At 45.7% G+C, this 22,238-nt stretch overlaps 1 protein-coding gene across 1 annotated transcript; it reads left to right on the top strand.

Annotated features, from left to right (window-relative positions):
• The first annotated feature begins 12,493 nt into the window (after positions 1-12,493).
• Srsf3 (serine and arginine rich splicing factor 3) lies at positions 12,494-21,917 on the top strand. The gene is made up of 6 exons (XM_036168070.1): positions 12,494-12,622; positions 16,263-16,470; positions 17,867-18,001; positions 20,135-20,173; positions 20,365-20,451; positions 20,552-21,917. Exons 2-6 carry the CDS (start codon positions 16,265-16,267, stop codon positions 20,577-20,579), a joined length of 495 nt encoding a protein of 164 aa, XP_036023963.1. The 5' UTR covers positions 12,494-12,622; positions 16,263-16,264; the 3' UTR covers positions 20,580-21,917.
• The last annotated feature ends 321 nt before the right edge of the window (positions 21,918-22,238 follow it).

Here is a 22,238-nt window from a genome sequence, read left to right as displayed (position 1 = left end):
AGCCCCTAACCTCCCCTTTAAAAAAGGGGGTGGGGGGCATGATCTTTTCTTAGGGAGAGTCCAGTTTTGGGTGCTAGATTCCTGGTTTATGAAGAAAGGAGATAATGCCGCACCTTCTTCACGGTCCCCTCTCGGCCGCTAGGGGGGCTGGTGTCACCCCCTCCTCCCCAGCAGCTCAGCCTCTCGGGACTACCTTTGTGGTTTTATTTTATAACGTCACACTCGCTTGGCTGGTTTTGTCAGTGACAAACTTAAGCGTTCAGGGTGTGGTTTGCAGCTGTTGGTCTTTCAAGGTTCAAGCAAATCCAGTACGCAAATGTCAACATTTCCAAAGCAAACTGGGGAGCGGCTGCTTGCATTACAAATGAACCTTGCAAAATGATTCATTTAAAGCTTTTAAAAAATGTATTTACACACAGGCGATACGGTTTTGGTTTTTGTTTGTTTTTTTTTAATCCACTCTGAAGCCGGTGTTGGTCTGGAACTCATGGGTGATGCTTTGCCTCTGCTGGGCTTTATTTATTAAATAGCACTTTAATGCAGTACAAAATTCAAAACAGTAAACAATGCAAGTGTTTAGAAGGCACCTAGGCAGACATGCTGGTACAAGACTGTAACCCCAGCTCTTGAGAGGAAGAAGATTAGGAGTTCAAGGTCATCCTTGGATAGTTCAAGGCCAGCCTGGGCTCCATGGGACCCTATTTAAAAAAAAAAAAAGGTTGGCAAGATGGTTCAGCCCGAGAGGTGTCTGCATCCAAGCCTGAACACCTAAACTCAATCCCTGGGACCCACACAGTAAAATGGGAGACCTGAGCCCCTTTGGTCTCCACATGCATGCGAGTGAGCACACACACGCACACACACACACACACACACACTTTAAAAAGCTAGGGCTTTTTAATTATTTTTAATTATATTATATATGTTATATATAATATATTAAATATATTTAATTAAAAAAATAGGGCTGGCGAAATGGCTCAGTGGATATGGGTGCTTGCTGTGAAACTTAGTGACCTGAGTTCAATCCCGGGTTTCACATTGTGAAGGAGAAAACTGCAAGTTGGTCTCCAACTCAGTGTGTACCTGTACAAACACCCCCCCCCCAAATGTATAGATAACTAAAATTTAAGACTAGTGTGTGAATGTGAGTGTGTGCGTGCGTGTATGTGTGGATGGCTCATTGGTCAGGAGCTCTGGCTGCTTTTCCAGAGCGCACACTTTCTCCCTCCCTCCCCTCCTCCTCCGTTTTTGGAGTGAGGTCTTGCTGTGTTCTTATTCTGGTCTGGACCTCATTATGTAGCTCAGGCTGACCTCACACTTGGAAATTCTGCTTCAGCCTCCCAAATGGGGTCCGAGTGATCAGCTGGTCTTTTTCTTTTTAACTTTTCTTTTTTGTTCCTTTTATCTTCTTTCTTTTTTTCTCTTTTTTTTTTCTTTCTTTTTAACTTTTAAGGTGCTGTTTTCAACAGGAGATTATTGTAGGGTTTGTTGGCATATGCAAAGAATATGGAAAGACACACAAGGAACCAGTAATAGACTCATGGGAGGAAGGCTCTGTGGCTGGGGATCAAGGTGGATGCTCATGCACATATTTAACCTTTTATTTTATTTTATTTTATTTTATTTTATGCGTTCGTCTGTTTTGTTTGCATTTATGTCCGTGTACCAAGCGCATGCAGTGCCCTCAGAGACCAGATGAGGGCGCCAGATCCTTGAACTTGAGTTAACAGGCAATTGGGAGACACCATAGGGATGCTGGAAACTGAATCCAGGTTCTCTGCAAGAGCAAACACACACACACACACACACACACACACACACACACACTTTAAAAAAAATTTAAGATAGGTTCTCATGGGGTCCACTGTCTACTTAAGGATAACCTCTAACTTCTGTTCCCAGCCTTCACCTTCCGAGTGCTGGGATTACAGGCGTTGCCCCTGGCCAGCTCCCCATCCTTGATATAATGTTCTCCTGCTCTGCTTCCTACCTTCCAACTCTCCATCATGGGGTGTTCTTTAGCCAGAATTCTACACTCTAGACCCTGTCCCCGTCTGTCACTCTTCATGAACTGGCTGAGATGAAGCACCTGACGGTCAAATGTCCTCCTGGAACCTGTCGCCTGCAGCCACTCTCGGGACTGTGCCTCAGCTTATCTTCTTTGGTTTTCTCCAGCCTTCCTTACGCCTCCAGCTCCTCTGCATCTTACCCCATAGTTATCCTCACCTCCCACTCTGAGAGCATCCCCTCACCTCCCACCGTGTGTGCAGACATCAGCATCCACTTACCAGTCCCTCCCCCACTGAGGCCAATTTCCCATCCCTGGCTTCGGTTTCTTGTCTCCTGGGTCTTCAGAGGCTCCTTCCTCTCTGGATTTCCCAAAGTCCCTCCTCTCTCCTTGTGTCAATGTTTATGAGCCTCCGAGGCTCCAGGCTAAGAGCCTTTCCCCAGCTGCCGCCCCACCTTCCTGTCACAGCCACTTCCCGTTTTTTCGTCCTGTAGCTCTCCCATTTTCTTTTTAGTTTCTCCAGACAAGATCTCTCTGGCTGGCCTGGAAAGCTGTCTGTAGACCAGGCAGGCCTTGAACTCGCAGATCTGCCTGCCTCTGCCTCCCCAGTGCTGGGATCAAAATCAGGTGCCACCACACCCTGCTTTTCATCCTTCCCGTGTCCTAGCCTCCAACTGTTCTAGACGAAGTCAGAAACAATACCTCCATGGTAGCTAATGGAGCCTCTTCTGTTTGCTCGCCCAGGTGAGTGTGTGTGGTCACTGACTAACCCCTTACCCTTCAAGTACTTTGCTTCCTCATCGTCCCTGTGACCATGTTTTGACAGAGGCTCTGGATGGCTCAGCTGGTAATTGCTAGCCCAGGGACTGGATTTCTTCCTACCTGACAAACACCTAGTTATCTTTAATTTACCCTTCTCCACCCAGCAGATCAGCCTGCACAGGCCAGAGGCCTCTGCTTGCCCAGGTAGCAATTATCACAGATTGCAACTAGCAGCGATGGGGTTATTCTATACCTCCAGGCTATCCCCTGGGTTGTACCGAATGCCTTGGGACGTCTGTGGTGGCAAGACACAGGGGAGGTGGCCCTGTGCTCCAGAATGTCCCCTGCTCTGCAGGTCTGGCTGCAGTGTACTGAGAGCTCTCGGGATGCAAATGTTAGAGGGACCCAGAATGCTCCCTTCCTTCCCTCACCGGTCACCATTTTCTGGATCTCCTTCCAGACACTGCCAAACAGGGTTTTTGGAAATGATAAACGCAGCAAGACCTCCGCTGCAGGTGACTGAGGCCCTGGGTCTGAGCCCACACACCAGGGCCACCAAAAATAGGCAGCTGTTGTTTCTACTGGAGATCGAACCTAGGGACTTGTACATGATATGATAGGCAAACATGCCTACCATTGAGCCATTTTCCTGACCTTGTTTTTTTTTTATATATATATATATTTATTTATTATGTATACAGTATTCTGCCTGCATGTGTCCCTGCAGGCCAGAAGAGGGCGTCAGATCTCAGTACAGGTGGTTGTGAGCTGCCATGTGGTTGCTGGGAATTGAACTCAGGACCTCTGGAAGAGCAGTCAGTGCTCTTAACCTCTGAGCCATCTCTCCAGCCCTTGACCTTGTGGGTTTTTTGTTGTTGTTGTTCTTTGTTTGTTTGTTTTTGGTTTTTGGAGACAGGGTTTCTCTGTGTAGCTTTGCGCCTTTCCTGGAACTCACTTTGGAAACCAGGCTGGCCTCGAACTCACAGAGATCTGCCTGCCTCTGCCTCCCGAGTGCTGGGATTAAAGGCTTGTGCCACCACCGCCCGGTGACCTTGGTTTTAAGATATTTATTTATGGGGGCTAGAGAGATGGCTCAGGGGTTAAGAGCAAGTACTGCTCTTCCAGAGGCCCCCCCGTTCAATTTCCAGCACCCACGCCAGGTGACTCACAACCACCAGCTCCTGGGGAAACCAACTCCTCTGGCCTCTTCAGGTACATGCACTCACGTGACATATCTATTCACAGATACATACATCCACACGATTAAAATTGCAAACCTAAATCCGGAAAACAACTAAGATATATTTATTTGTGTGTGCATATGCGTCTCCTGTGTGTGTAAGCAGAGCCAGAAGAGAGAGAGCATTGGGTGTCCTCCTCCATCTCTGCCTGTTCCTGAGGCAGGGTCTCCCCCTGAACCTAGGGTTGAATTTGGCCAGCTTGTGATCCTCCTGCTCCAGGGACACCAAGAAGCTTGGGAAAATTGGGTTTGGCGACAACAGACACATCTAAAACTACCTGGTTGCCCATAGGAGGCAGACAAATAGGTGTAATAGAAAAAAAAAAGTCATCTTTCCTTTTGCCAGAAGGCAGAAGCAGAGGCCCATGTCCTCTTCAGCCTTACAAAGAGGAATATCTGAGTGAAACATGGAAATTCTGGAGCTATTGGAGTGGGAAGCATGTGAGTCACTCGCAATATTAACAAAATAAGACACACACTTCTGCCTAAATGTGGCTAGCAACCCATGGATAGCCGCCCACTGTGCCCTTTAACTAATTAGCCTAATTACCTCCTACCGTCTTGTCTTCGACCTTTCTTGTCCCTCAGATTCCCAATTCTTATTTCTTGTGTAAATAACGAAGCAAAAATCTTCCCCAGCAAAAGCCCACAGATAACTGGGAGGGAAGAAGCCACAGGTTTGAGAAGGATCATCTTGTTCACTTGTAAATTAAGATTCTTCTTAATTAAAGCTCACTCCTTTAATTCCAGCACACAGGCAGAGGCAGGTGGCTCTCTGAGAGTTCAGGACAGCCAGTGAGAAGAAAGAAAGAAAGGAAGAAAGAAAGAAAGAAAGAAGGAAGGAAGGAAGGAAGGAAGGAAGGAGGAAGGAAGAAGGAAGGAAGGAAGGAAGGAAGAAGGAAGGAAGGAAGGAAGAAGGAAGGAAGGAGGAAGGAAGAAGGAAGGAAGGAAGGAAGGAAGAAGGAAGGAAGGAAGGAAGGAAGGAAGAAGGAAGGAAGGAAGGAAGGAAGGAAGAAGGAAGGAAGGAAGGAAGAAGGAAGGAAGGAAGGAAGGAAGGAAGGAAGGAAGGAAGAAAGAAAGAAAGAAAGGAAGGAAGGAAGAAGGAAGGAAGGAAGGAAGAAAGAAAGAAAGAAGGAAGGAAGGAAGGAAGGAAAGAAAGAAAAGGAAAGAGAGAAAGGAAGAAAGAAAGGAAAAGAAAGAAAAAAGACAGAAAAGGAAAAGACACCTCCTTGCTGGATGGGTTGGTGTTGCAGGCCTGTAGCCCAGCACTCAGGAGACTGAGGCAGGACAAAGACAAGTTCAAGGTCGTTCTCAGCCACCTGGTGAGTTTGAGGCCAACCTGGGATACGGAGGCCCTTGTTTTTCCGTGTAAGATGCTACCTGCCTTTTCAGTCCCCAGGGAGGAGGTGAGAGGGTGTGAGAGCTGAAGATTGGTAGCGCCTCCTGGGCCGCAGAGCCACAGCTGCTGCTGCTGCTGCCCCCCAGTGGCCTGCGGCTTTCACACCAGCCCTCGGGACTGGGCAGAACAAGGAGAACATCAGGGATGACAGAGAACTTGACCCTGCCAGGGTGGAGCGCCTTGGAAACCTGCCTGTCCTTAGTCTTGAGAAAGAGATTTCCTAGTGGCTAACTGCACAGCGCAGAGCTGGCTCTGGAGGTCCCCACGGACGGCTCCCTCCAGCGCTTCACCTTCCAGCTGCCTTGGAGTCTCCCCTTCCTTGTTCTTGCACGTCTGCTCTCCGGAGAGCTTCAGGGAAACCAAAATAATTAGACTCTAGGGGGAGCTGCTGAGGGATGTCATAAACAAACTGACAAAAAACCTTTTCTAAGAATTGATTTCTTCTTCTCTGTCTTTCAAGACAAGGTCTCTCTACATAGCCCTAGCTGCCCTGGATCTCACTCTGTAGCCCAGGCTGGCCTCGAACTCACAGAGATCCACCTGCCTCTGCCTCCTGAGTGCTGGGATTCAACGAACGTGCCACCGCTGCCGGCCACATATCAATGTCTAATTATAACACCTTAATTTAAAAATTGGATTGTAATGGGGAGAGGGACGTGACTTTTTACACAGATTATTAACCACAGCAATCATGTATCGAATGACCACTCAGTAGACATTGTGCCCCATGTGCCCAGAGAAGCCAGAAAGGACATTGGATCCCCAGGCCTTAGAGTTACAGGTGATGGTGAGCCACCTGATGTGGGTGCTGGGAACTGAATTCAGGTCCACTGAGTCATCTCTCCAGCCCCCCAACACCGTTTGTTTACCGATTTGATTTTGAGATCTGGTTTCATGTAGCCCAGGCTGTCCTGAAAGTTATTTTGTAGCTGATGCTGGCCTTGCCCTCCTGATTCTCCTGCCTTAATTCCCCAAGTGCTGAGACTACAGGTGTGGTGCCAAGCCTAGCTTCCTCTCTGTTATCTAAGGCATGGTTGCCAACCCCCTTGAGCCTGTATGACACTTTCCCTTCTCCCTCTCTGTGAGTAGAGCCCCAAGGCTGAGGGTATACGATGTTTTGACTTACATTTTTTTTTTTTTTTTTTGAGCTGAGGATCGAACCCAGGGCCTTGCGCTAAAGGCACTGAGCTAAATCCCCAACCCTTGACTTACACCTTATTCCCCCAACCCATCTCAGTGTCTAGAGAAAGTACCTAATAAATACATCCTCAATCAATGATTGTCCAGTCTGTAAATTGGTCCCAAAACCGCTGCTTAAGAAAACCACATAAAAATGAATAGTGTAAGCCGGGCAGTGGTGGCCCACACCTTTAATCCCAGCACTCGGGAGGCAGAGCCAGGCCGATCTCTGTGAGTTTGAGGCCAGCCTGGTCTACAGAGCGAGATGCAGGACAGACACCAAGACAACACAGAAAAACCCTGTCTCAAAAAACAAAAACAAAACAAAACAACAAAAAATGTACAGTGTGTGTTCTACAGCATAGATGGGTTAGCAGACTCTATACTACACTAAATGAGGTGGTCACATACAGACAAGCATTGAAGGATTCCACAAATATCAGGTACTTCACAAAGTCAAAACAGAGAGACCGCTTGTCTAGGACTGCAGGGAGGGGCAGGAGCCACTGCCTAATGCTTGTGGAGTTTAAGTTCCACGAGATGAAATGTCCTGACGGTGGACTGTAGTGATGGGTAGACTTTTGTTTTTGTTGGGTTTTTGTTTGTTTCGAGACAGGATCTCATATGAGACAGGTTCCCACATGACCATCTCAGACTCCTGCATGGACAGCAGGAGCTTAAACTTAACAGCTCCCAGCAAGCCAGCCACCAGCTTGCAATTTCCTGCACTGGTTGGGTTTGATTTTTTTTTTTTTTTTAATGAATTTGTTTTTTCCTGTATGGATTGTTTTGCTTATATGTCTGTGCAACACATGTGTGCTTGATGGCGACCCTGGAACTTGCAATGGTTCCTCAAACCAGGCTGATCTCAAACTCACAGATATCTTCCTGCCCTTGATGGGATCAAAGACATGTAACCACCATGCTTGCCAAAGAAACAAAACAAAACAAAACAAAACAAAACAAAACAAAACAACAACAACAAAAACCTTTTTTCTTATATAGTCTTGGCTGTCCTAGAACTTGCTCTGTACACCAGGCTGGCTTTAAACTCAGAAATCTGCTGTCTCTGTCTCCCAGGAGCAAATATATAATATACACAACACACACACACACACACACACACACACACACACACACACATATATTTTACCTGATCACTTCATTCTCACCAATGCCTAATCTATACTTAAAAATATTTTAATAAATTTCAACTTTGTTTCACACACACACACACACACACACTACAAGGAAAAGGCTCAGTGGTTAAGAGCACTGACTGCTTTTATAGAGGACCTGGGTTCAGTTCCAAGTACCTAGGTAGCTAGGTTCACAGCTTTCTGTAACTCCAGTTCTAGGGGATCTGATGACTCCTGGCCTCAGCAGGCACCCGGCCCACACATGGTGTACAGCCATATAAGTAGGCAAAACACTTATGCACATAAAATAAAGATTGGAAACTAAAAAGTAATTTAAATCGGTCCTCAGCTCTGGAAAAAAAAGGTAATTTAAAAAATACAAATAGGGGCTGGAGATATGGCTCAGAGGTTAAGAGGGCTGCTTGCTCTTCCAAAGGTCCTGGGTTCAATTCCCAGCAACCACATGGTGGCTCACAACCATCTGTAATGAGATCTGGTGCCCTCTTTTGGCCTGCGGGGATATGTGCAGACAGAACACTATATACATAATAAGTAAATCTTAAAAAAAATAAAATAAAATAAAAAATACAAATAAAAAGACTGAGCTGTGTGTGCGTGTGCGTGTGCGTGTGCGTGTGTGTGTGTGTGTGTGTGTGTGTGTGTGTGTGTGCGCGTGTGGTGGTTCACATCTGAAACCTTGGCCTTTCTGAGCTGAGGCAAGAGGGATGTTTCAAGTTCTAGCCAGCCTGACCATGAAGTGGGACCTCATCTAAATCCTCCCACAAAGATATGGGGAAAAAAAATCAGGTGCTAGGGAGATGGCTCAGTGGTTAAGAGCACTGGCTGCTCTTCCAGAGGCTCCAAGTTCAATTTCCAGTACCCAGGAGGCAGCTCACAACCATCTGTAACTTCCAGGAGCTCCAGTACCTTTTTCTGGCTTCAACAGGCATCAAGCACACATGTGTGTTGCACAGACATATAAGCAAAACATCCACACCCAAAAACCAAATTCATTAAAAAACAAAACAAAACAAAACAAAAACCAAAGAAAAAAATCAACCCCAACAAATACAGGAAGTTGCAAGCTGGTGGCTGGCTGGCTGGGAGCTGTTGTTCAGGCTTCTGCTGTCCATGTAGGAGTGTCAGAGGGTCATATGGGAGCCTCTGTGGCTGGGCTACCCACTGCCGCTGGTGTGGAAAGATCCTCAGGAGGATGTCAAGATACCTCGGAAGCTAGGGAGAGGGTGAATCACGTCGTTGGCACAGGCTCTCCTGCTCTGTGAACTTACTCCATGGAGAACTCGTGGAGAGGACAAAGAAAGACCTGGAAGCTAGCTAGGTGTCATGTAGCCCAGACAGGCTATATAAAAAAGACCCTATTTCCAAAAACAAGAAATAAAACAAAACCAAATCCAGGCATAGTGGCACACACCTTTTAATCCCAGTACTCGAGACAGAAGCAGGTGGATCTCTGTGCCTTTGAGGGCAGCCTGGTCTACACAGCGAGTTCTAAGACAGCCTGAGCGACACAGTGAAACCCTGTTGGGGGGAATAAATAAGTAAAATTAAACTGAACCCCCCAAACCACAACAGTAACAAGGAAACATCCCCCCTGGAACCCTTTTACTCAAATGAGGAGTCAATGTATTAGTAAGACATCTTGTATTCTTTTTTTATTCTTCCTGCCTTCAAAATTCCAATTCCCTCTCTCTCCTGTTCACATTTACAGCACATCTCAGTGGAGACCAAACAGCTATTAGCTACAGGTGCTTAATGGTTATTGCATAAGACAGTACAGCCCTAGACCAATTCCCCAGTCTGCTCTGATGTGTTTTGTGTCCCGGGAGGCTTGATTGCATCACCCAGCTCCCATTCCCTCAGGCTTCTAGGGTGTAGTGAGAGAGAAGTCACTTTGTAGAGATAGGACTGGGAAGAGCCCTGGGCCTTGCTTGGGTGCTAAGCACCTTAGAAAGAATGTGGTCTGGTTCCTCTACTCAGAAACCCAGGCTGCTAGTTAGTTCCTCTTCTGGTTTGTCCGGGTAGGGTAGCCCTGCTGCCTTCTTTGTGCCAGAGGGCCCAGAGCTGTCTCTGGGAGTGCCTTGCTGGTCCTTATTTCCCTTAACACTTTTGTAGATAATCCCTTCTAGAACTAACCCTCAGGGTAGATACTTTGATTGAGTCAAGTAGCCAAGGAAGCAGTGTTATGGTTCACCATAGTGAACTATTATTAGTTTTGCTTTACTCAAACTTGAAGTCAATCACAATTTTAAAATAATAAATCTTAGCCAGGGCAGTGGTGGCGCACACCTTTAATCCCAGCACTCGGGAGGCAGAGCCAGGAGGATCTCTGTGAGTTCGAGGCCAGCCTGGTCTACAGCGTGAGATCCAGGACAGGCACCAAAACTACACAGAGAATCCCTGTCTCGAAAAACAAAACAAAACAAAACAAACAACAATTAAATCTTGTTGGGCATGGTGGTACATGACTTTAATCCCCGTATTTGGGAGGAAAAGGCAGGTGAATCCCTGAGTTGGAGGCCATTTTGGTCTACAGGGCAAGTTCCATGACAGCCAGGGCTATACAGAGAAACCCTATCTTGAAAAAAGAAAATTAAATTAAATCTGTGTATATAATTAGTGCCTGGCCATCATTCTTGTGGCTTATCTTACTTTTGGCAATGCTAGAGATAGAATCCAGCACCCTGCATGTGCTAGCGTCAAGCCTCTGCTACTGAATGACATCCCCAGCAGTGGCTTTTTTTTAGGAGTGGATGAGATAGGGTCAGGTGGAGCTGAGCTGGCTCCTGCCCGGAATCCCGGCAGGCAAGCTGAGGAAACACAGTTTTGCCTTGAACTTGAACTTGGACTGTAGTCAGGTGTGTCAAACCTGCATCCCAAAGTCTGCATGGGTCTAGGAGAGCTATGAATGCAATGCAACACATTTGTAAATGAAGTCATGGGACAGTTCCAACACATTTGACACCTTGGATAGAGTGAGTGCTAGGCCAGGGTGGGCTTCAGAGAGAGACCCCGTCTCGGACACAAAGAGAACAATACGTGCTTGCTGGGCATGGTGGTGCACACCTTTAGTCCCAGCACTTAGGGGCAGGTGGATCTCCAGGTTTGAGGCTAGACTGATCCACATAGTGAGTTCCAGGAACAGCACGGGAAAACTCTTTCTCAAAACACCAAAAAAACCCCCAAAAAACAACAAAACAAAACCTCAAAACAACACCACCACCAACATTTGGACCAGGGAGATGTTGCAGATGGTTAAAAAGAAACAAACAAAAAGCTTGTCTGTCGGAAGCTGGGCTGCATTAAAGGTGGCCATTACCTACCTACCTCGATTGGTTTATACATAAAAATGTTTTAGAGCGGAGAATATGACAAGTCATGTAGTTACATCAGGTTTTAATTCTTTTCAGATAGAATCTCAAGAAGCTTTTCGGGCTTAGATCTCACTAAATGTATGGAAATAACCTTGAACTCCTGCTTCCTTGGGCCCAAGTCCTAAGGGTACAGGTATGGGGCAGGAAGGAAGAAAGGGGACAAACCAGGCCCAGTACGGTATGTCTAACCCATGAAGAAGAAAACATCTACAAGGAAAGGAGATAAAAAAGTTTCGCTAGAACCCCTCTTGTAGCTCTACAGCTAAAGGTCACAACACAAACGGGTTTAACAACTTGTATCCTGCACCGCACCGCACCGCCTTCCTTGTGGTATATGAATCCACCTCTTTACCAGTGGGGGAACTGAGGAGGAGAGTGTCTGGAAAACTGGTTAATATTTTTATTTTTCGGGGAAGCAGAAATAACTACATTTCTGCCATAAACCAGACTATCCTGAGCGGAGCCAGGCGGAGGACACACGTTTGGAAACAGACTCTGGAGACAGACTCAGTGGCTGGTCAAGGAAGGTGATTGCTCATAATTCAGTAGCTCTTCTCGGGGCTGTGTGCAGAGGCCCGGGGAGATGCAGGGGCCTGCCCGCGAGGGCAAAGCTGTTACAAAAGGCTGCAGGTGCCCCCGCGGGCATCGGCATGGCCGGGCCAGTGTGCTCAGAGCTTAAAGTCACCCCATACCATAACCTTTCCCTTCCACGTGTTGAAGTGATCCTGGTGACCGTTTCCCTCCCCCACCCGCTTCCAGACGGCCTCACCGAAGTCCCATTTGCCGCGCGCGGTTAGGGCGAGGCGGGAAAACAAGAGTTAGGCCAACTTTGCAGACTAGACTGGTGCCTGCCTGTGCAGGGGCCGGGAGCGGCCACCGTGGGCTACCAGTTAGGTCGCCCACAGCTCGGCGACCTTGAGAACGACTCTCAGGCTCCTGAGTCCGTGCATCAAACAAGCAGGGGCCAAGCATGCACGCCTGACTCTGACCCCAGCCTGCAGCTGCAAGCGCCGTCGCTCGGGAATAATGGCGGCGCTGTCCAGGCTGTTTTTAATCCAGCCGCAGCCTAGGCGGAAGTGAGGAAGAAAGGAGTCTGGGGTAGAGATGGGGGCTTGGAGGGGGAGGAAAAGGATGGCCGAGCCCGGGCGCGGCACCTCCGGGACCCGCGGGCACGCGGCGGCGGCGGCGGCGGCGGCGGCGAGCCCGCGCCACGGCGCGCGTCCCCGCCCACCGGGCGGAACGGCCGGCGCGCGCTCCCAGCAACCGCGGTTTCTCGCCGCCCTACGTCACGACCGCCGCCGCCTCTGATTGGGCGAGAGGGCCGGGTCACGTGGCACAAACGGAGTCTATAAATCGGGACGAGGGGCAGGCGGTGGTCCGCCATTTCGTGGACGCCAGGGGACGGGGAGCATCTGCGGGGAAGCAGATTCCCGAAGGGCGCGGGTGGGCCTGTCGGAGTGTTGGGAGTTGAGCTTCGGCTTTTTTGAACCCAGGATCTCGGTAAGAGGCCGGCCGGCGACCGGAGGAAGGGAAGTGGAGTTGCTCGGAGTCGAGGCGGGGCCCGGGCGCAATGGCGGCGCCAGGTTGAGACAAAGGGGCGCCGCCGCCATTTTGTGACGTTCGGTCCCGGGCGGCGGCGGGGACACCCGGCCGGGTCGGAGGTGCTTCCAGGCCTCTGAATCCGGCAGTTTTCCTGTTTCCACTGCGGGGAGCCGAGGAGAGCGGTTCCTGCGGGCCGGGGTCCGGAGAGCAGCCCTCTCTGGCCACGTCCTGCATGGCGCGGCCTTTTCACCTGATGGCGCCTTTTTTGCTCCTGGTTCTCTTAGCACGGGGGCCAAGGTTTTTGCATTTTCTAAGTCACGAATCACGGCCGGGGGACCAAGCCTTTCGGCGCCGGAGCCCTCTGCGGTCTGGTTTACTTAGCGATGGTTGAGTTTTTTGCTTTAAGGCTTGGATGGAGTTAGATTTTATTCCTTCCCTAATGGAAGTCCCGGTTCCAGTTGAGTTGGCTTTTGTTCTTGGACCGGGTTTGGCCGCTGTTAACAGGTGTGGGAACCTTCCTTGATTTTCGCCGAGTGGCTTGGCCTCCCAACGGAGTCCTGGGAACAGGGTGGGGTCACGACAAACTAGGATGTGCCTGGACTGGAATTTTTAGTTGGATAGTGGTCGGCTTCACCGTAGGAGAGACCCTGGAAAGGAATTGTTTTCGGAAGTGAGGTTGAAGGCTCACTGAAAGTGTGTCTAAGGTTTGCTGTACGTTCGTGTATAGTCAGTGTCTTCGGCTTTTTTTTTTTTTTTTTTTTTAATGTGAGACAGTATTTTGGGGGGTATGCTGGTGGGGATTGAACTTGGGGCATTGTGTGTGCTAATAAGCAGGCACCCTGCAGGTATGTTATTCTCCCAGACCTCAAGATTGGTTTTTGAACGTGGCTTCTCTTTTTCTATAAAGACGGGTCTCTTTACCAGTCTGACCTCATAACTCATTCCTCTGGCCTAGTGAGTCACAGGTATGCGTGCCTGGCTGTGGTAGCTTTTAATACATTCACGACGTTGTGGAATCTTTGGTTCCAAGGTGTTTCGCTTGTATGTTTTGTTTTTTCCTGAGACAATTCTCTGTAGCCCTGGCTGGAACTCGGTCCCATTGCCTCTGCCTTCTGAGCGCTGGGATTAAAGGCGTGCGCCACCACCGCCCCATTTTGTTTGTTTGTTTGTTTGAGACAGGGTCTCATGCAGCCCAGGCTCTGTATGCTTCAGCTCCTGGTTTTCTTTTTTTTTTTGTGGCCCCGACTGTCCTGGAATTCTCTCAGTCTCTTTGGGATTTTTCTTCAACCTTATTGTTGGACATGCATGAGCTCAAGATCACTTGTCTTTCAACATTTGAATGCCTTAATGCACATAAACTATAAAATACTATTTTTCTCTTCCAACAGCTAGCTTCTTGCCAGTCACTCACTAATCTAGATTTTCCACTGTGGGTGTTTCATATTCTGGCAATTGTAATGTGCTTTTCCGGTTTTAGAATATTTTCAAGATTTTTACACTTGTAGTATTTTTCAGTACTTCTGACTGCTGTATCACATTTTACATGTCTATTTCGGGTAACTTTAGATTGGCACAACTTTCACTATTGTGGCTAGTGCAGCATTGAGCTGTATAGGCTGTGTGTGTAGTGCTAGGGATTAAGTTTTAGGTGCATTCTAGGCAAGCTTCCTACCACTGAACTATGTCCAGACTTTCAAATATATTTGGGGGCAGGGTGGGAACCACATGGAGCCGGTGTGGTGGTGCACACCTTTGAATCCTCCTGAGTTCAAGGCCAGCGGATCTCTGAGTTCCAGGCCAGCCTGGGCTACCAAGTGAATTCCAGGAAAAGTCGAAAAGCTACACAGAGAAACCTTGTCTCGAAAAACAAAAAAATAAAATAAATAAAAGTACGTCTTTAATCCCAGCACTCAGGAGGCAGGCAGGCAGATCTCTTGAGTTCCAGGCCAGCATCTTTTGAGGTGACACTAGCATTGTTCTGGTAGTAAAGGAAGTTTTGTGGCAATGTATCTTAGAAGCTTTTGGGTGTGACTGGATCTTCAGCTGTAGCCCTGCCTAACCTCAAAACTGGTGAGCTTAATGACTACCTTTTTTTAATTTGTTTTTCAAGACAGGGTTTCTCTGTAGCTTTGGAGGCTGTCCTGGCTTTGTAGACCATGCTGGCCTCGAACTCACAGAGATCCATCTGCCTCCCAAGTGCTGGGATTACAGGCGTGTGCCACCACCACCCGGCTAATGACTACCTTTTAAGACTAGGATTACAAGTCCCATGTAAAGGAAGCCTTTTAAGAAACATTTTAGGGCTGGAGAGATGGCTTAGAGATTGAGAGCACTGACTGCTGCTCTTTTCAGAGTTCAATTCCCAGCACCCACATGGTGGCTCACAACCATCTGTAATGAGGTCTGGTGCCCTCTTCTGGCATGCAGGCATATATGTTGGCAGAACACTGTAAGCACAAATAAGTAAATAAATCTTTTAAAAAATAATAAAAAAACACTTTAAGTGCCAGACGTTGATGGCACACATCTTTGATCCCAGCACGGGGAAGCAGAGACAGGTGGATCTCTTGGAGTTCGAGGCCAGCATGGGTCTACAAAGCCAGTTCCAGGGCAGCAAGGGCTGTTAGAGAGAAATTCTGTTTATTTTGTGTTTGGGGGTAGTATATATATATGTACCACAGTGAAGGTCAGAAAGATGAATTGGCAGGAGTTTTTCTACAGTGTCCTGTAGCTCAAATTAGTAAGTTGTCTGGTCCAAATGTGGTAGTTTACCAAGCTGTGGTTGAATAATGAGGTCTGTCCATCTTTCTGTTTCCTGCTGTGATTTCTTCTTCCTGGTTAACTGTTATGTGATGGTGAGAGGGAACAATGGAAAAAGGCTAAAACGGTTGCCTTGCTTTAGAGGGGAGAGGCTGAAATCTGACGTGTGGATTACATTTATTTATTTATTTATTTATTTATCTTGGTTTTTGGGGACAGGGTTTCTCTCTAGCTTTGCACCTTTCCTGAAACTCACTTGGTAGCCCAGGCTGGCCTCGAACTCACAGAGATCCGCCTGGCTCTGCCTCCCCAGTGCTGGGATTACAGGCGTGCCACCCGGATTATGTTTTATTTTTTGAGACAAGGTTTCACTCTATAGCCCTGTCTGGCTTGACCCTCCATGTGTAGACCAGGTTAACCTCAAGCTTAGATCCACCTACACTACACTCTGCTTGAGTACTGAAATTAAAAGCATATCACCACACATGGATTGGTCTGGGGTTTATATGTAGGCTGCCCTCAGACTCAGATTGCCTGCCTCTGCCTGCTGACTATAAACATTTTGTTGGTTTCCAGGGACTTAGGGTATAAAGTATGGGGTGGGGGTAGACTGGGTTCTTTGACAGTACTAGTTGTAGGTTTTGGTAGTCCCTGTGCCCCCACCCCACCCCCGCCTCTTTAGTAGAGGTTATGTGTGCTAGGCTTGAATCCAGAAGCTTGAACATGCGAGACAAAATACCACTAATCTATACTTTGAGGCTTTTTTTAAATTACCGAGGGTTTGTTTTTAACTACATTGCTTGGATAAATTAATATTGTTGGTATTTTTCTGTTGCAGAAATGCATCGTGATTCCTGTCCATTAGATTGTAAGGTGTATGTAGGTAATCTTGGAAACAATGGGAACAAGACTGAATTAGAACGGGCTTTTGGCTATTATGGACCACTCCGAAGTGTGTGGGTTGCTCGAAACCCTCCTGGCTTTGCGTTCGTTGAATTTGAGGATCCCCGAGATGCCGCTGATGCTGTCCGAGAGCTAGATGGAAGGTAATGTTAATGACAATTAGTTAACCTGGTTTTTAATGTTTAAATTTCCTAGGACATGTGGCTGTTTTGTGTTTTAGATGTAGCTATACACTGGTAATTGCAACTCTGCTGGCTGGTTGTCAAAACAGTTGTGCCCCAACATTCCTGCTTTGAGCCAGATGTGGCTTATACCCAAAAGAAATCCAAACGCTTGGCAGTTAGACTGGAGCTCAAAGCTAGCCTTGCTTACATAGCAAGTGAAGGCAAGGATAGTTTTCTGTCTTGATAGACCCCAGGGCCTTGTGTGAGAAAGTGGCTCACAGGAGCTCTGAAGTTACAGGTTGGTTGTTCCTACAAGTGCAGTGAAAGTTTGGTAGGGTCATGCTGCTTAATTCATTGTCATGGCTCTGGACAATGAAGGGAAAGATAATCAACCATATTTGGTGTTTTTCTGTTACTAAGTGGAATTTCTTGTATGCCAGTTGTTTGTAATAATAGAGGGGGTAATATGAAGCAGCCAAAAGATAAGTAGCTTATCTTAAAGCCTTTAGAGAACTATATAGGAAAATTAAAAATTCAAGGGAACAAGTCACAGTAGAAATACATGAGAAATACACAAATAGTTACAGCTAACAGTTATTACTGAGCTCAATCAAGAGTGGTTCAGGGACTGTTGATAGAGATGGCCCAGTGATTAGGAGCAGAGGACCTGGGCTCAGTTTCTGGAGGCCACATGGTGGTTCGCAACTATTTGTAACTGTAGTTTCTGTGTATCTGATGTCTTCCAACCTCCTTGGGCACCAGGCTGGTGCAGGCCCTTATTTCTACATGTAAAATAAAGTTTTCTAAAAAAGTGGTTTAGAGCCGGGTGGTGGTGGTACACCCCTTTAATCCCAGCACTCAGGAGGCAGAGCTAGGCGGATCTCTGAGTTCGAGGCCAGCCTGGTCTACAAAGTGAGTTCCAGGAAAGGCGCAAAGCTACACAGAAACCCTGTCTTGAAAAACAACAAAAAAAGCGTGGTTTAGAATTGTTTTGCTTTTGTGAAACAGGGTCCCATAGCTTAATATAATTTTAAAAAGATTCATAATTTAAGACAAGGTCTCATTTTGTAATCTAGGCTTCAGATCCACCTCCCTGTTGCTGGAATTAAAGGTGTCTATATATGCCAACATACTCAGCCAGACTAATTCATAAGTAGTAAACTTGTTTTCTTGCTTTTAAGAAATTCCATTTGGTAAATTATTTTTTAAAAAAATGTAAGAACTCAGACCAAACAGGGCCGGGGAAACTCATGAAAGTGTCAAATTAGGTTCCATTAGATTTCGGTAGTTTGGGTGAAATGGGGAGAGATGTAGAGGGCCTCCCTGGACCACTGCCTGCCATGACAATTTTGTGATTAGTGACTCTTCTCCTTAGAACACTGTGTGGCTGCCGTGTAAGAGTGGAACTTTCGAATGGTGAAAAGAGAAGTCGGAACCGTGGCCCACCTCCCTCCTGGGGTCGTCGCCCTCGAGATGATTACCGGAGGAGGAGTCCTCCACCTCGGCGAAGGTACTTGAGAGAGCACGTTTCAGAGAGGCATTGGTGTAATGGAGTAGCTAGTAGGAGCAGCTATTTCTGCCTAAGTTTGGTGGGTTTTAACTTACTGTCAACATCGGAGGTTTCTACGAAGCAATTGCTGGGTGTAGCTTGGGGTATGTGAGTTGTGCTGAGTGTTGGCTTTTGTCTGTAGGTGTATATCCATGTTGGTAGTTAGTAACTTCTATCTTGGATCTGTCTTCTAGTTCATCTTCTAGTTGCATCTTTTTCCAAGTCTTCCCTTTACTTCAATTTAGGCCTTTTTCCATTTCTTGACTCCATATTGATCAACATTACATTCAACTAGCTCTTCACAAATGTGTTTTCTACTAGCACAATTGTAATATTTATCAAAACAGGCAGCTGTTTTAATGGTACAACTGGTAAAGTGGAAATCTTTCTGGAACAAACTTAAGTCACTAACCAATAAAGGGGCTGAAAGTATTCCCAGTCATCCGCTCTTGAATCCCCAGTAGGAGAGAATGCAGGTTTTTTTTTTATGATTGAAATGGCATCATTCTTGGACCAGGCAGTATTGCCTGGATGCAAACTCCTCATCTCCTCAAATCAAGCCTCCCAATAGTTTCTGTAGGACTGAATTTACCTCTCACAGGTGAGTGAGGTCCTAGGAGATGGGAGTACAAAATCTTGCCCCTTTTGCTATTTTGAAAAACAACACACTGTTGCCCATCATAATAAAGAGTATTTGTTAGCTAATAGATGGTTGTACTGATGGCTTGTTTTTCATTTTTTTTTGTGCTTTTTGGTCCATCTATTAATAAAAATGAACCCCGTTACAGAGTCACCATCATGTCTCTTCTCACCACCCTCTGAGTCTGCATTAGCCAGTCAACTAGCCCTTTCAGCGTCATGTGACCAGCGCGCCCCATTCAGCTTGGCTGGTGTCGTTTCACATGACCCAGGCTGGCCAGTCGTCAGGTTGCACCGCCCTTTGGTTCCCGAGCATGCTGTTTTCTCTCAGCCTTCTCTCCAACCTTAACCAAATCGGCAGCAGCCACCTCGACCGCCCACACATTCCTGGCCAATCAGCTCAGCTGTTTATTTACCAAATGTCTTCACAACAACTACAGCAGCAGCCTTCGGCTAACAAAAAAGCAGGAAAAATCCACAACACCCCCTTCGCCAACCAACTAAATCCAACGCAACATCTGGCAAAACCTTTTCAGCAAATTCTTCCTGGCCGTCAGTCCGGCAGCCTCACCTCACCATTTCTAGCTTGTTGAAACCCAAAACTAGTAAGTTTTTCCTGCTTATACAGTTTACTGCTGGTTAAAAATAAGGAGTAAGCGGCTTAAAGTAATTCTTTTTTCTGGATCAAAGGCTGGCTGTGCATAATTGAATGGTAACGTACAATATATTGCTTGAAACAACTTTTAAGGGTGATAGGGAACTCATAATGTGACTAGACCTTCAAGTGAACTTATGTGCATGTGTGAGATGCCAAACTAAAATTTTAATATCTCTAACAGATTTTAGCTTTTCTTCCTAGCAAAAATTTGTTAAATCCTATCACCTTTAAATGGTTTTACTAACAGTTTTCAAAATTTAAAAATTTTGGGGGTGAAGTGTGGGCCAAGCTACGGTAATTTTGATGAGCCTAAACACACTCTTAAATGTGACGTCACAAATGCAGTTCTAATGTAGCACTAAATGGCATCGATATTACACCTACCACGTTTTCACAGAAATGACACTATCCACCTGGTACTTAAGTCTTGTTATGGACTTAAAGGTTTGCATGGGTTCCAAATACTGGTTTATGGTACTATTTTTGGAACTACTTGTGGGACTACATTTGGTGTGGTGTTTGGGTAGTGAGTTAGTTTGACATGAAGTTTTGCATTGGACAGATCTGCTGTGAAGCATTCTTTGTTAAATCCATGGTTGGAATACCTGCTTTCACTTGCTTTTTGTTCCTTAATCCTTCTGTGCCTTTTTTTTCTTTTCTTTTTTTATTTTTGGAGGATGAGTGCCAGTTCTTCGGCACATTCACTGGGCCCAACAGTGAGATTGAAAAGTTGGGAAATGCCTCACGCCATATATACTAATTGACAATTAGCCTAATTTTGCCGTTTCTGCTTTTAGATCTCCAAGAAGGAGAAGCTTCTCTCGAAGCCGGAGCAGGTAAATGTTGTGCCCATTCTCAGAAATGGCAGCTTCTGATACTCACTCGTTTAATGAGATTTAGATAACTTTTTAATAACAGCCGTGTTTTGGGTAGCTTATATAGTCAATGTTAAGTTAGAATGAGCCAACCTTTTTCTTTTATAAGGGAAATGTCTAACATTGGCTAATGTGCTGTTTGTTGGCTTTAGGTCACTTTCTAGAGATAGGAGAAGAGAAAGGTCTCTGTCTCGCGAGAGAAATCACAAGCCGTCTCGATCCTTCTCTAGGTCTCGTAGGTAAGTTCACTAATGGCTATTGAAGATAGGCATATATAGTCTTTTTATACTATGTACTAACAAGATACTAATGTTTAAAATTTTGCATTTCTTTTTTTAGCCGATCTAGGTCAAATGAAAGGAAGTAGAAGACCAGTTTGCAAAAGAAGTGATGTACAGGAAAGAACTTCATTTGACAGGAGTATGTACAGGAAATTCAAGTTTGGTTTGAGACTTCATAAGCTTGGTGCATTTTTAAGATGTTTTAGCTGTTCAAATTTGTTTTGTCTCTTGGAACAGTGACACACATAACGATGTAATCCTCTGTGATTCCAAATGGATCATAGGAGGCATATAATATCAAGAATTGTTACTTTACAATGTTCCCTTAAGCAAGATTGACTTTGCTTTGATCTTTAGTTTTTCATAGACTGAAATAAACCTAGATCCTGCCCAGTTAAAGTGTGATGTGCTAATGATATAGAAAGAGCTGGCAGAAATGGAAAAGGCTGTAGTTTCTCTAGTAGCTGGGATACGCGTGGAGCTGTGGGGCAATGATAAGCAGTCTTTAAAAGATGCTGTGAACACAAGCCAATAGGTAAAGGGTGGGAACTGCACTCCAAAGGCTGGCAAAGAGGTTCCTCACCGATTGCTATAGATGGACAAAAAGCTGTTTGTAACATTTTATTTGAAATGGAAGGCTTTAAGTTAGCAGTGTCCTATCAGTTTAAGGGTACATTGTAGAGCTGAACCTTTTGAGTTACTGTGCAAGATATCTTTTTCATGCTGTCATTTGTAATATGTTTGTGAGAATCCTTGGGATTAAAGTTTTGGTTACAAATTGTTGTTTAACTTGAAAGCCTGTTTTTCCTTGCACACTCAGATCTGTGAGCTTGGTATCAAGTCCAAGTATAACATTCCTATTGGAAGCCATACTTATATTTTCTTGTAAAGTGCTTTTGGATTAATAAAATACTAGCATAATTGTGTAGTGGTCAGTTGAACCCACTGTTACCATTGTTCTTATCCCTGGGAAAGCAGTTTCGTTACCCAGTTCTTTCTTTGTAAGAGACTGAACTGAGAGTCACTGGACTAGTGAATAAATTTTTTTCCCTTTGGTTGTCACCTAACTAAGAGTTAGACATTCTTTAGGAGTTGAAGCCAGTTCAGGATCATGACACTGACTGACATTTTAAAATAGCACCAGTGTGGTGTGTTGTAACTCTTTAAGTTGCCCGTAAAAAGTGGCTTTGATCTTCAGCATGAAAACATTCAACAAAGTTTAAAAAGTGGATTTCATTTCATTACTTGAGGTCTTGCATGGGATTCCAAACTGATCCATCATGATGTACAATCCACCATATGGTAAATGTAACGATGCACAGTTGAATATGGAGGCATGCATACCCTTTCTCTTAGAAATCTGGAGCAGTTGTGCTTTCAGATTTTTTTGTTTGTGCAATTAGATTAAATCATAATGCAACAGTCTTGTGGCTTAAGTTTTCTTAAATGTGCTCTTTTGAGATAGTTTTTGGATTTACTGTACTTTGTTTTTATCTCTAAGTCCTCCCTCCAAGAAAACAAAACAAAAACCTGTTAGCTTTCAACAATAAATCTCAGTAAGAAATGAGAGAATTGTGTCCAGAAAGTTCCAATGTGAGCCTTTGAAAGAAGTGTCCATGTTCAGAGGAGATTCTTTTAAATTTAGACTTCTGTTAACATGTTAGGAAATTGGACCCTTTGTCCTTCATGGTAGAATTGAGTGTTTTACTCATTGGCTTTAGCCTAACTGGCTATTGATCATTAAT

The sequence above is a fragment of the Onychomys torridus genome, chromosome 18 (assembly GCF_903995425.1).
Source record: "Onychomys torridus chromosome 18, mOncTor1.1, whole genome shotgun sequence".
NCBI classification, from domain to species: domain Eukaryota; kingdom Metazoa; phylum Chordata; class Mammalia; order Rodentia; family Cricetidae; genus Onychomys; species Onychomys torridus.
This window is presented reverse-complemented; position numbering and strand designations above follow the sequence as displayed.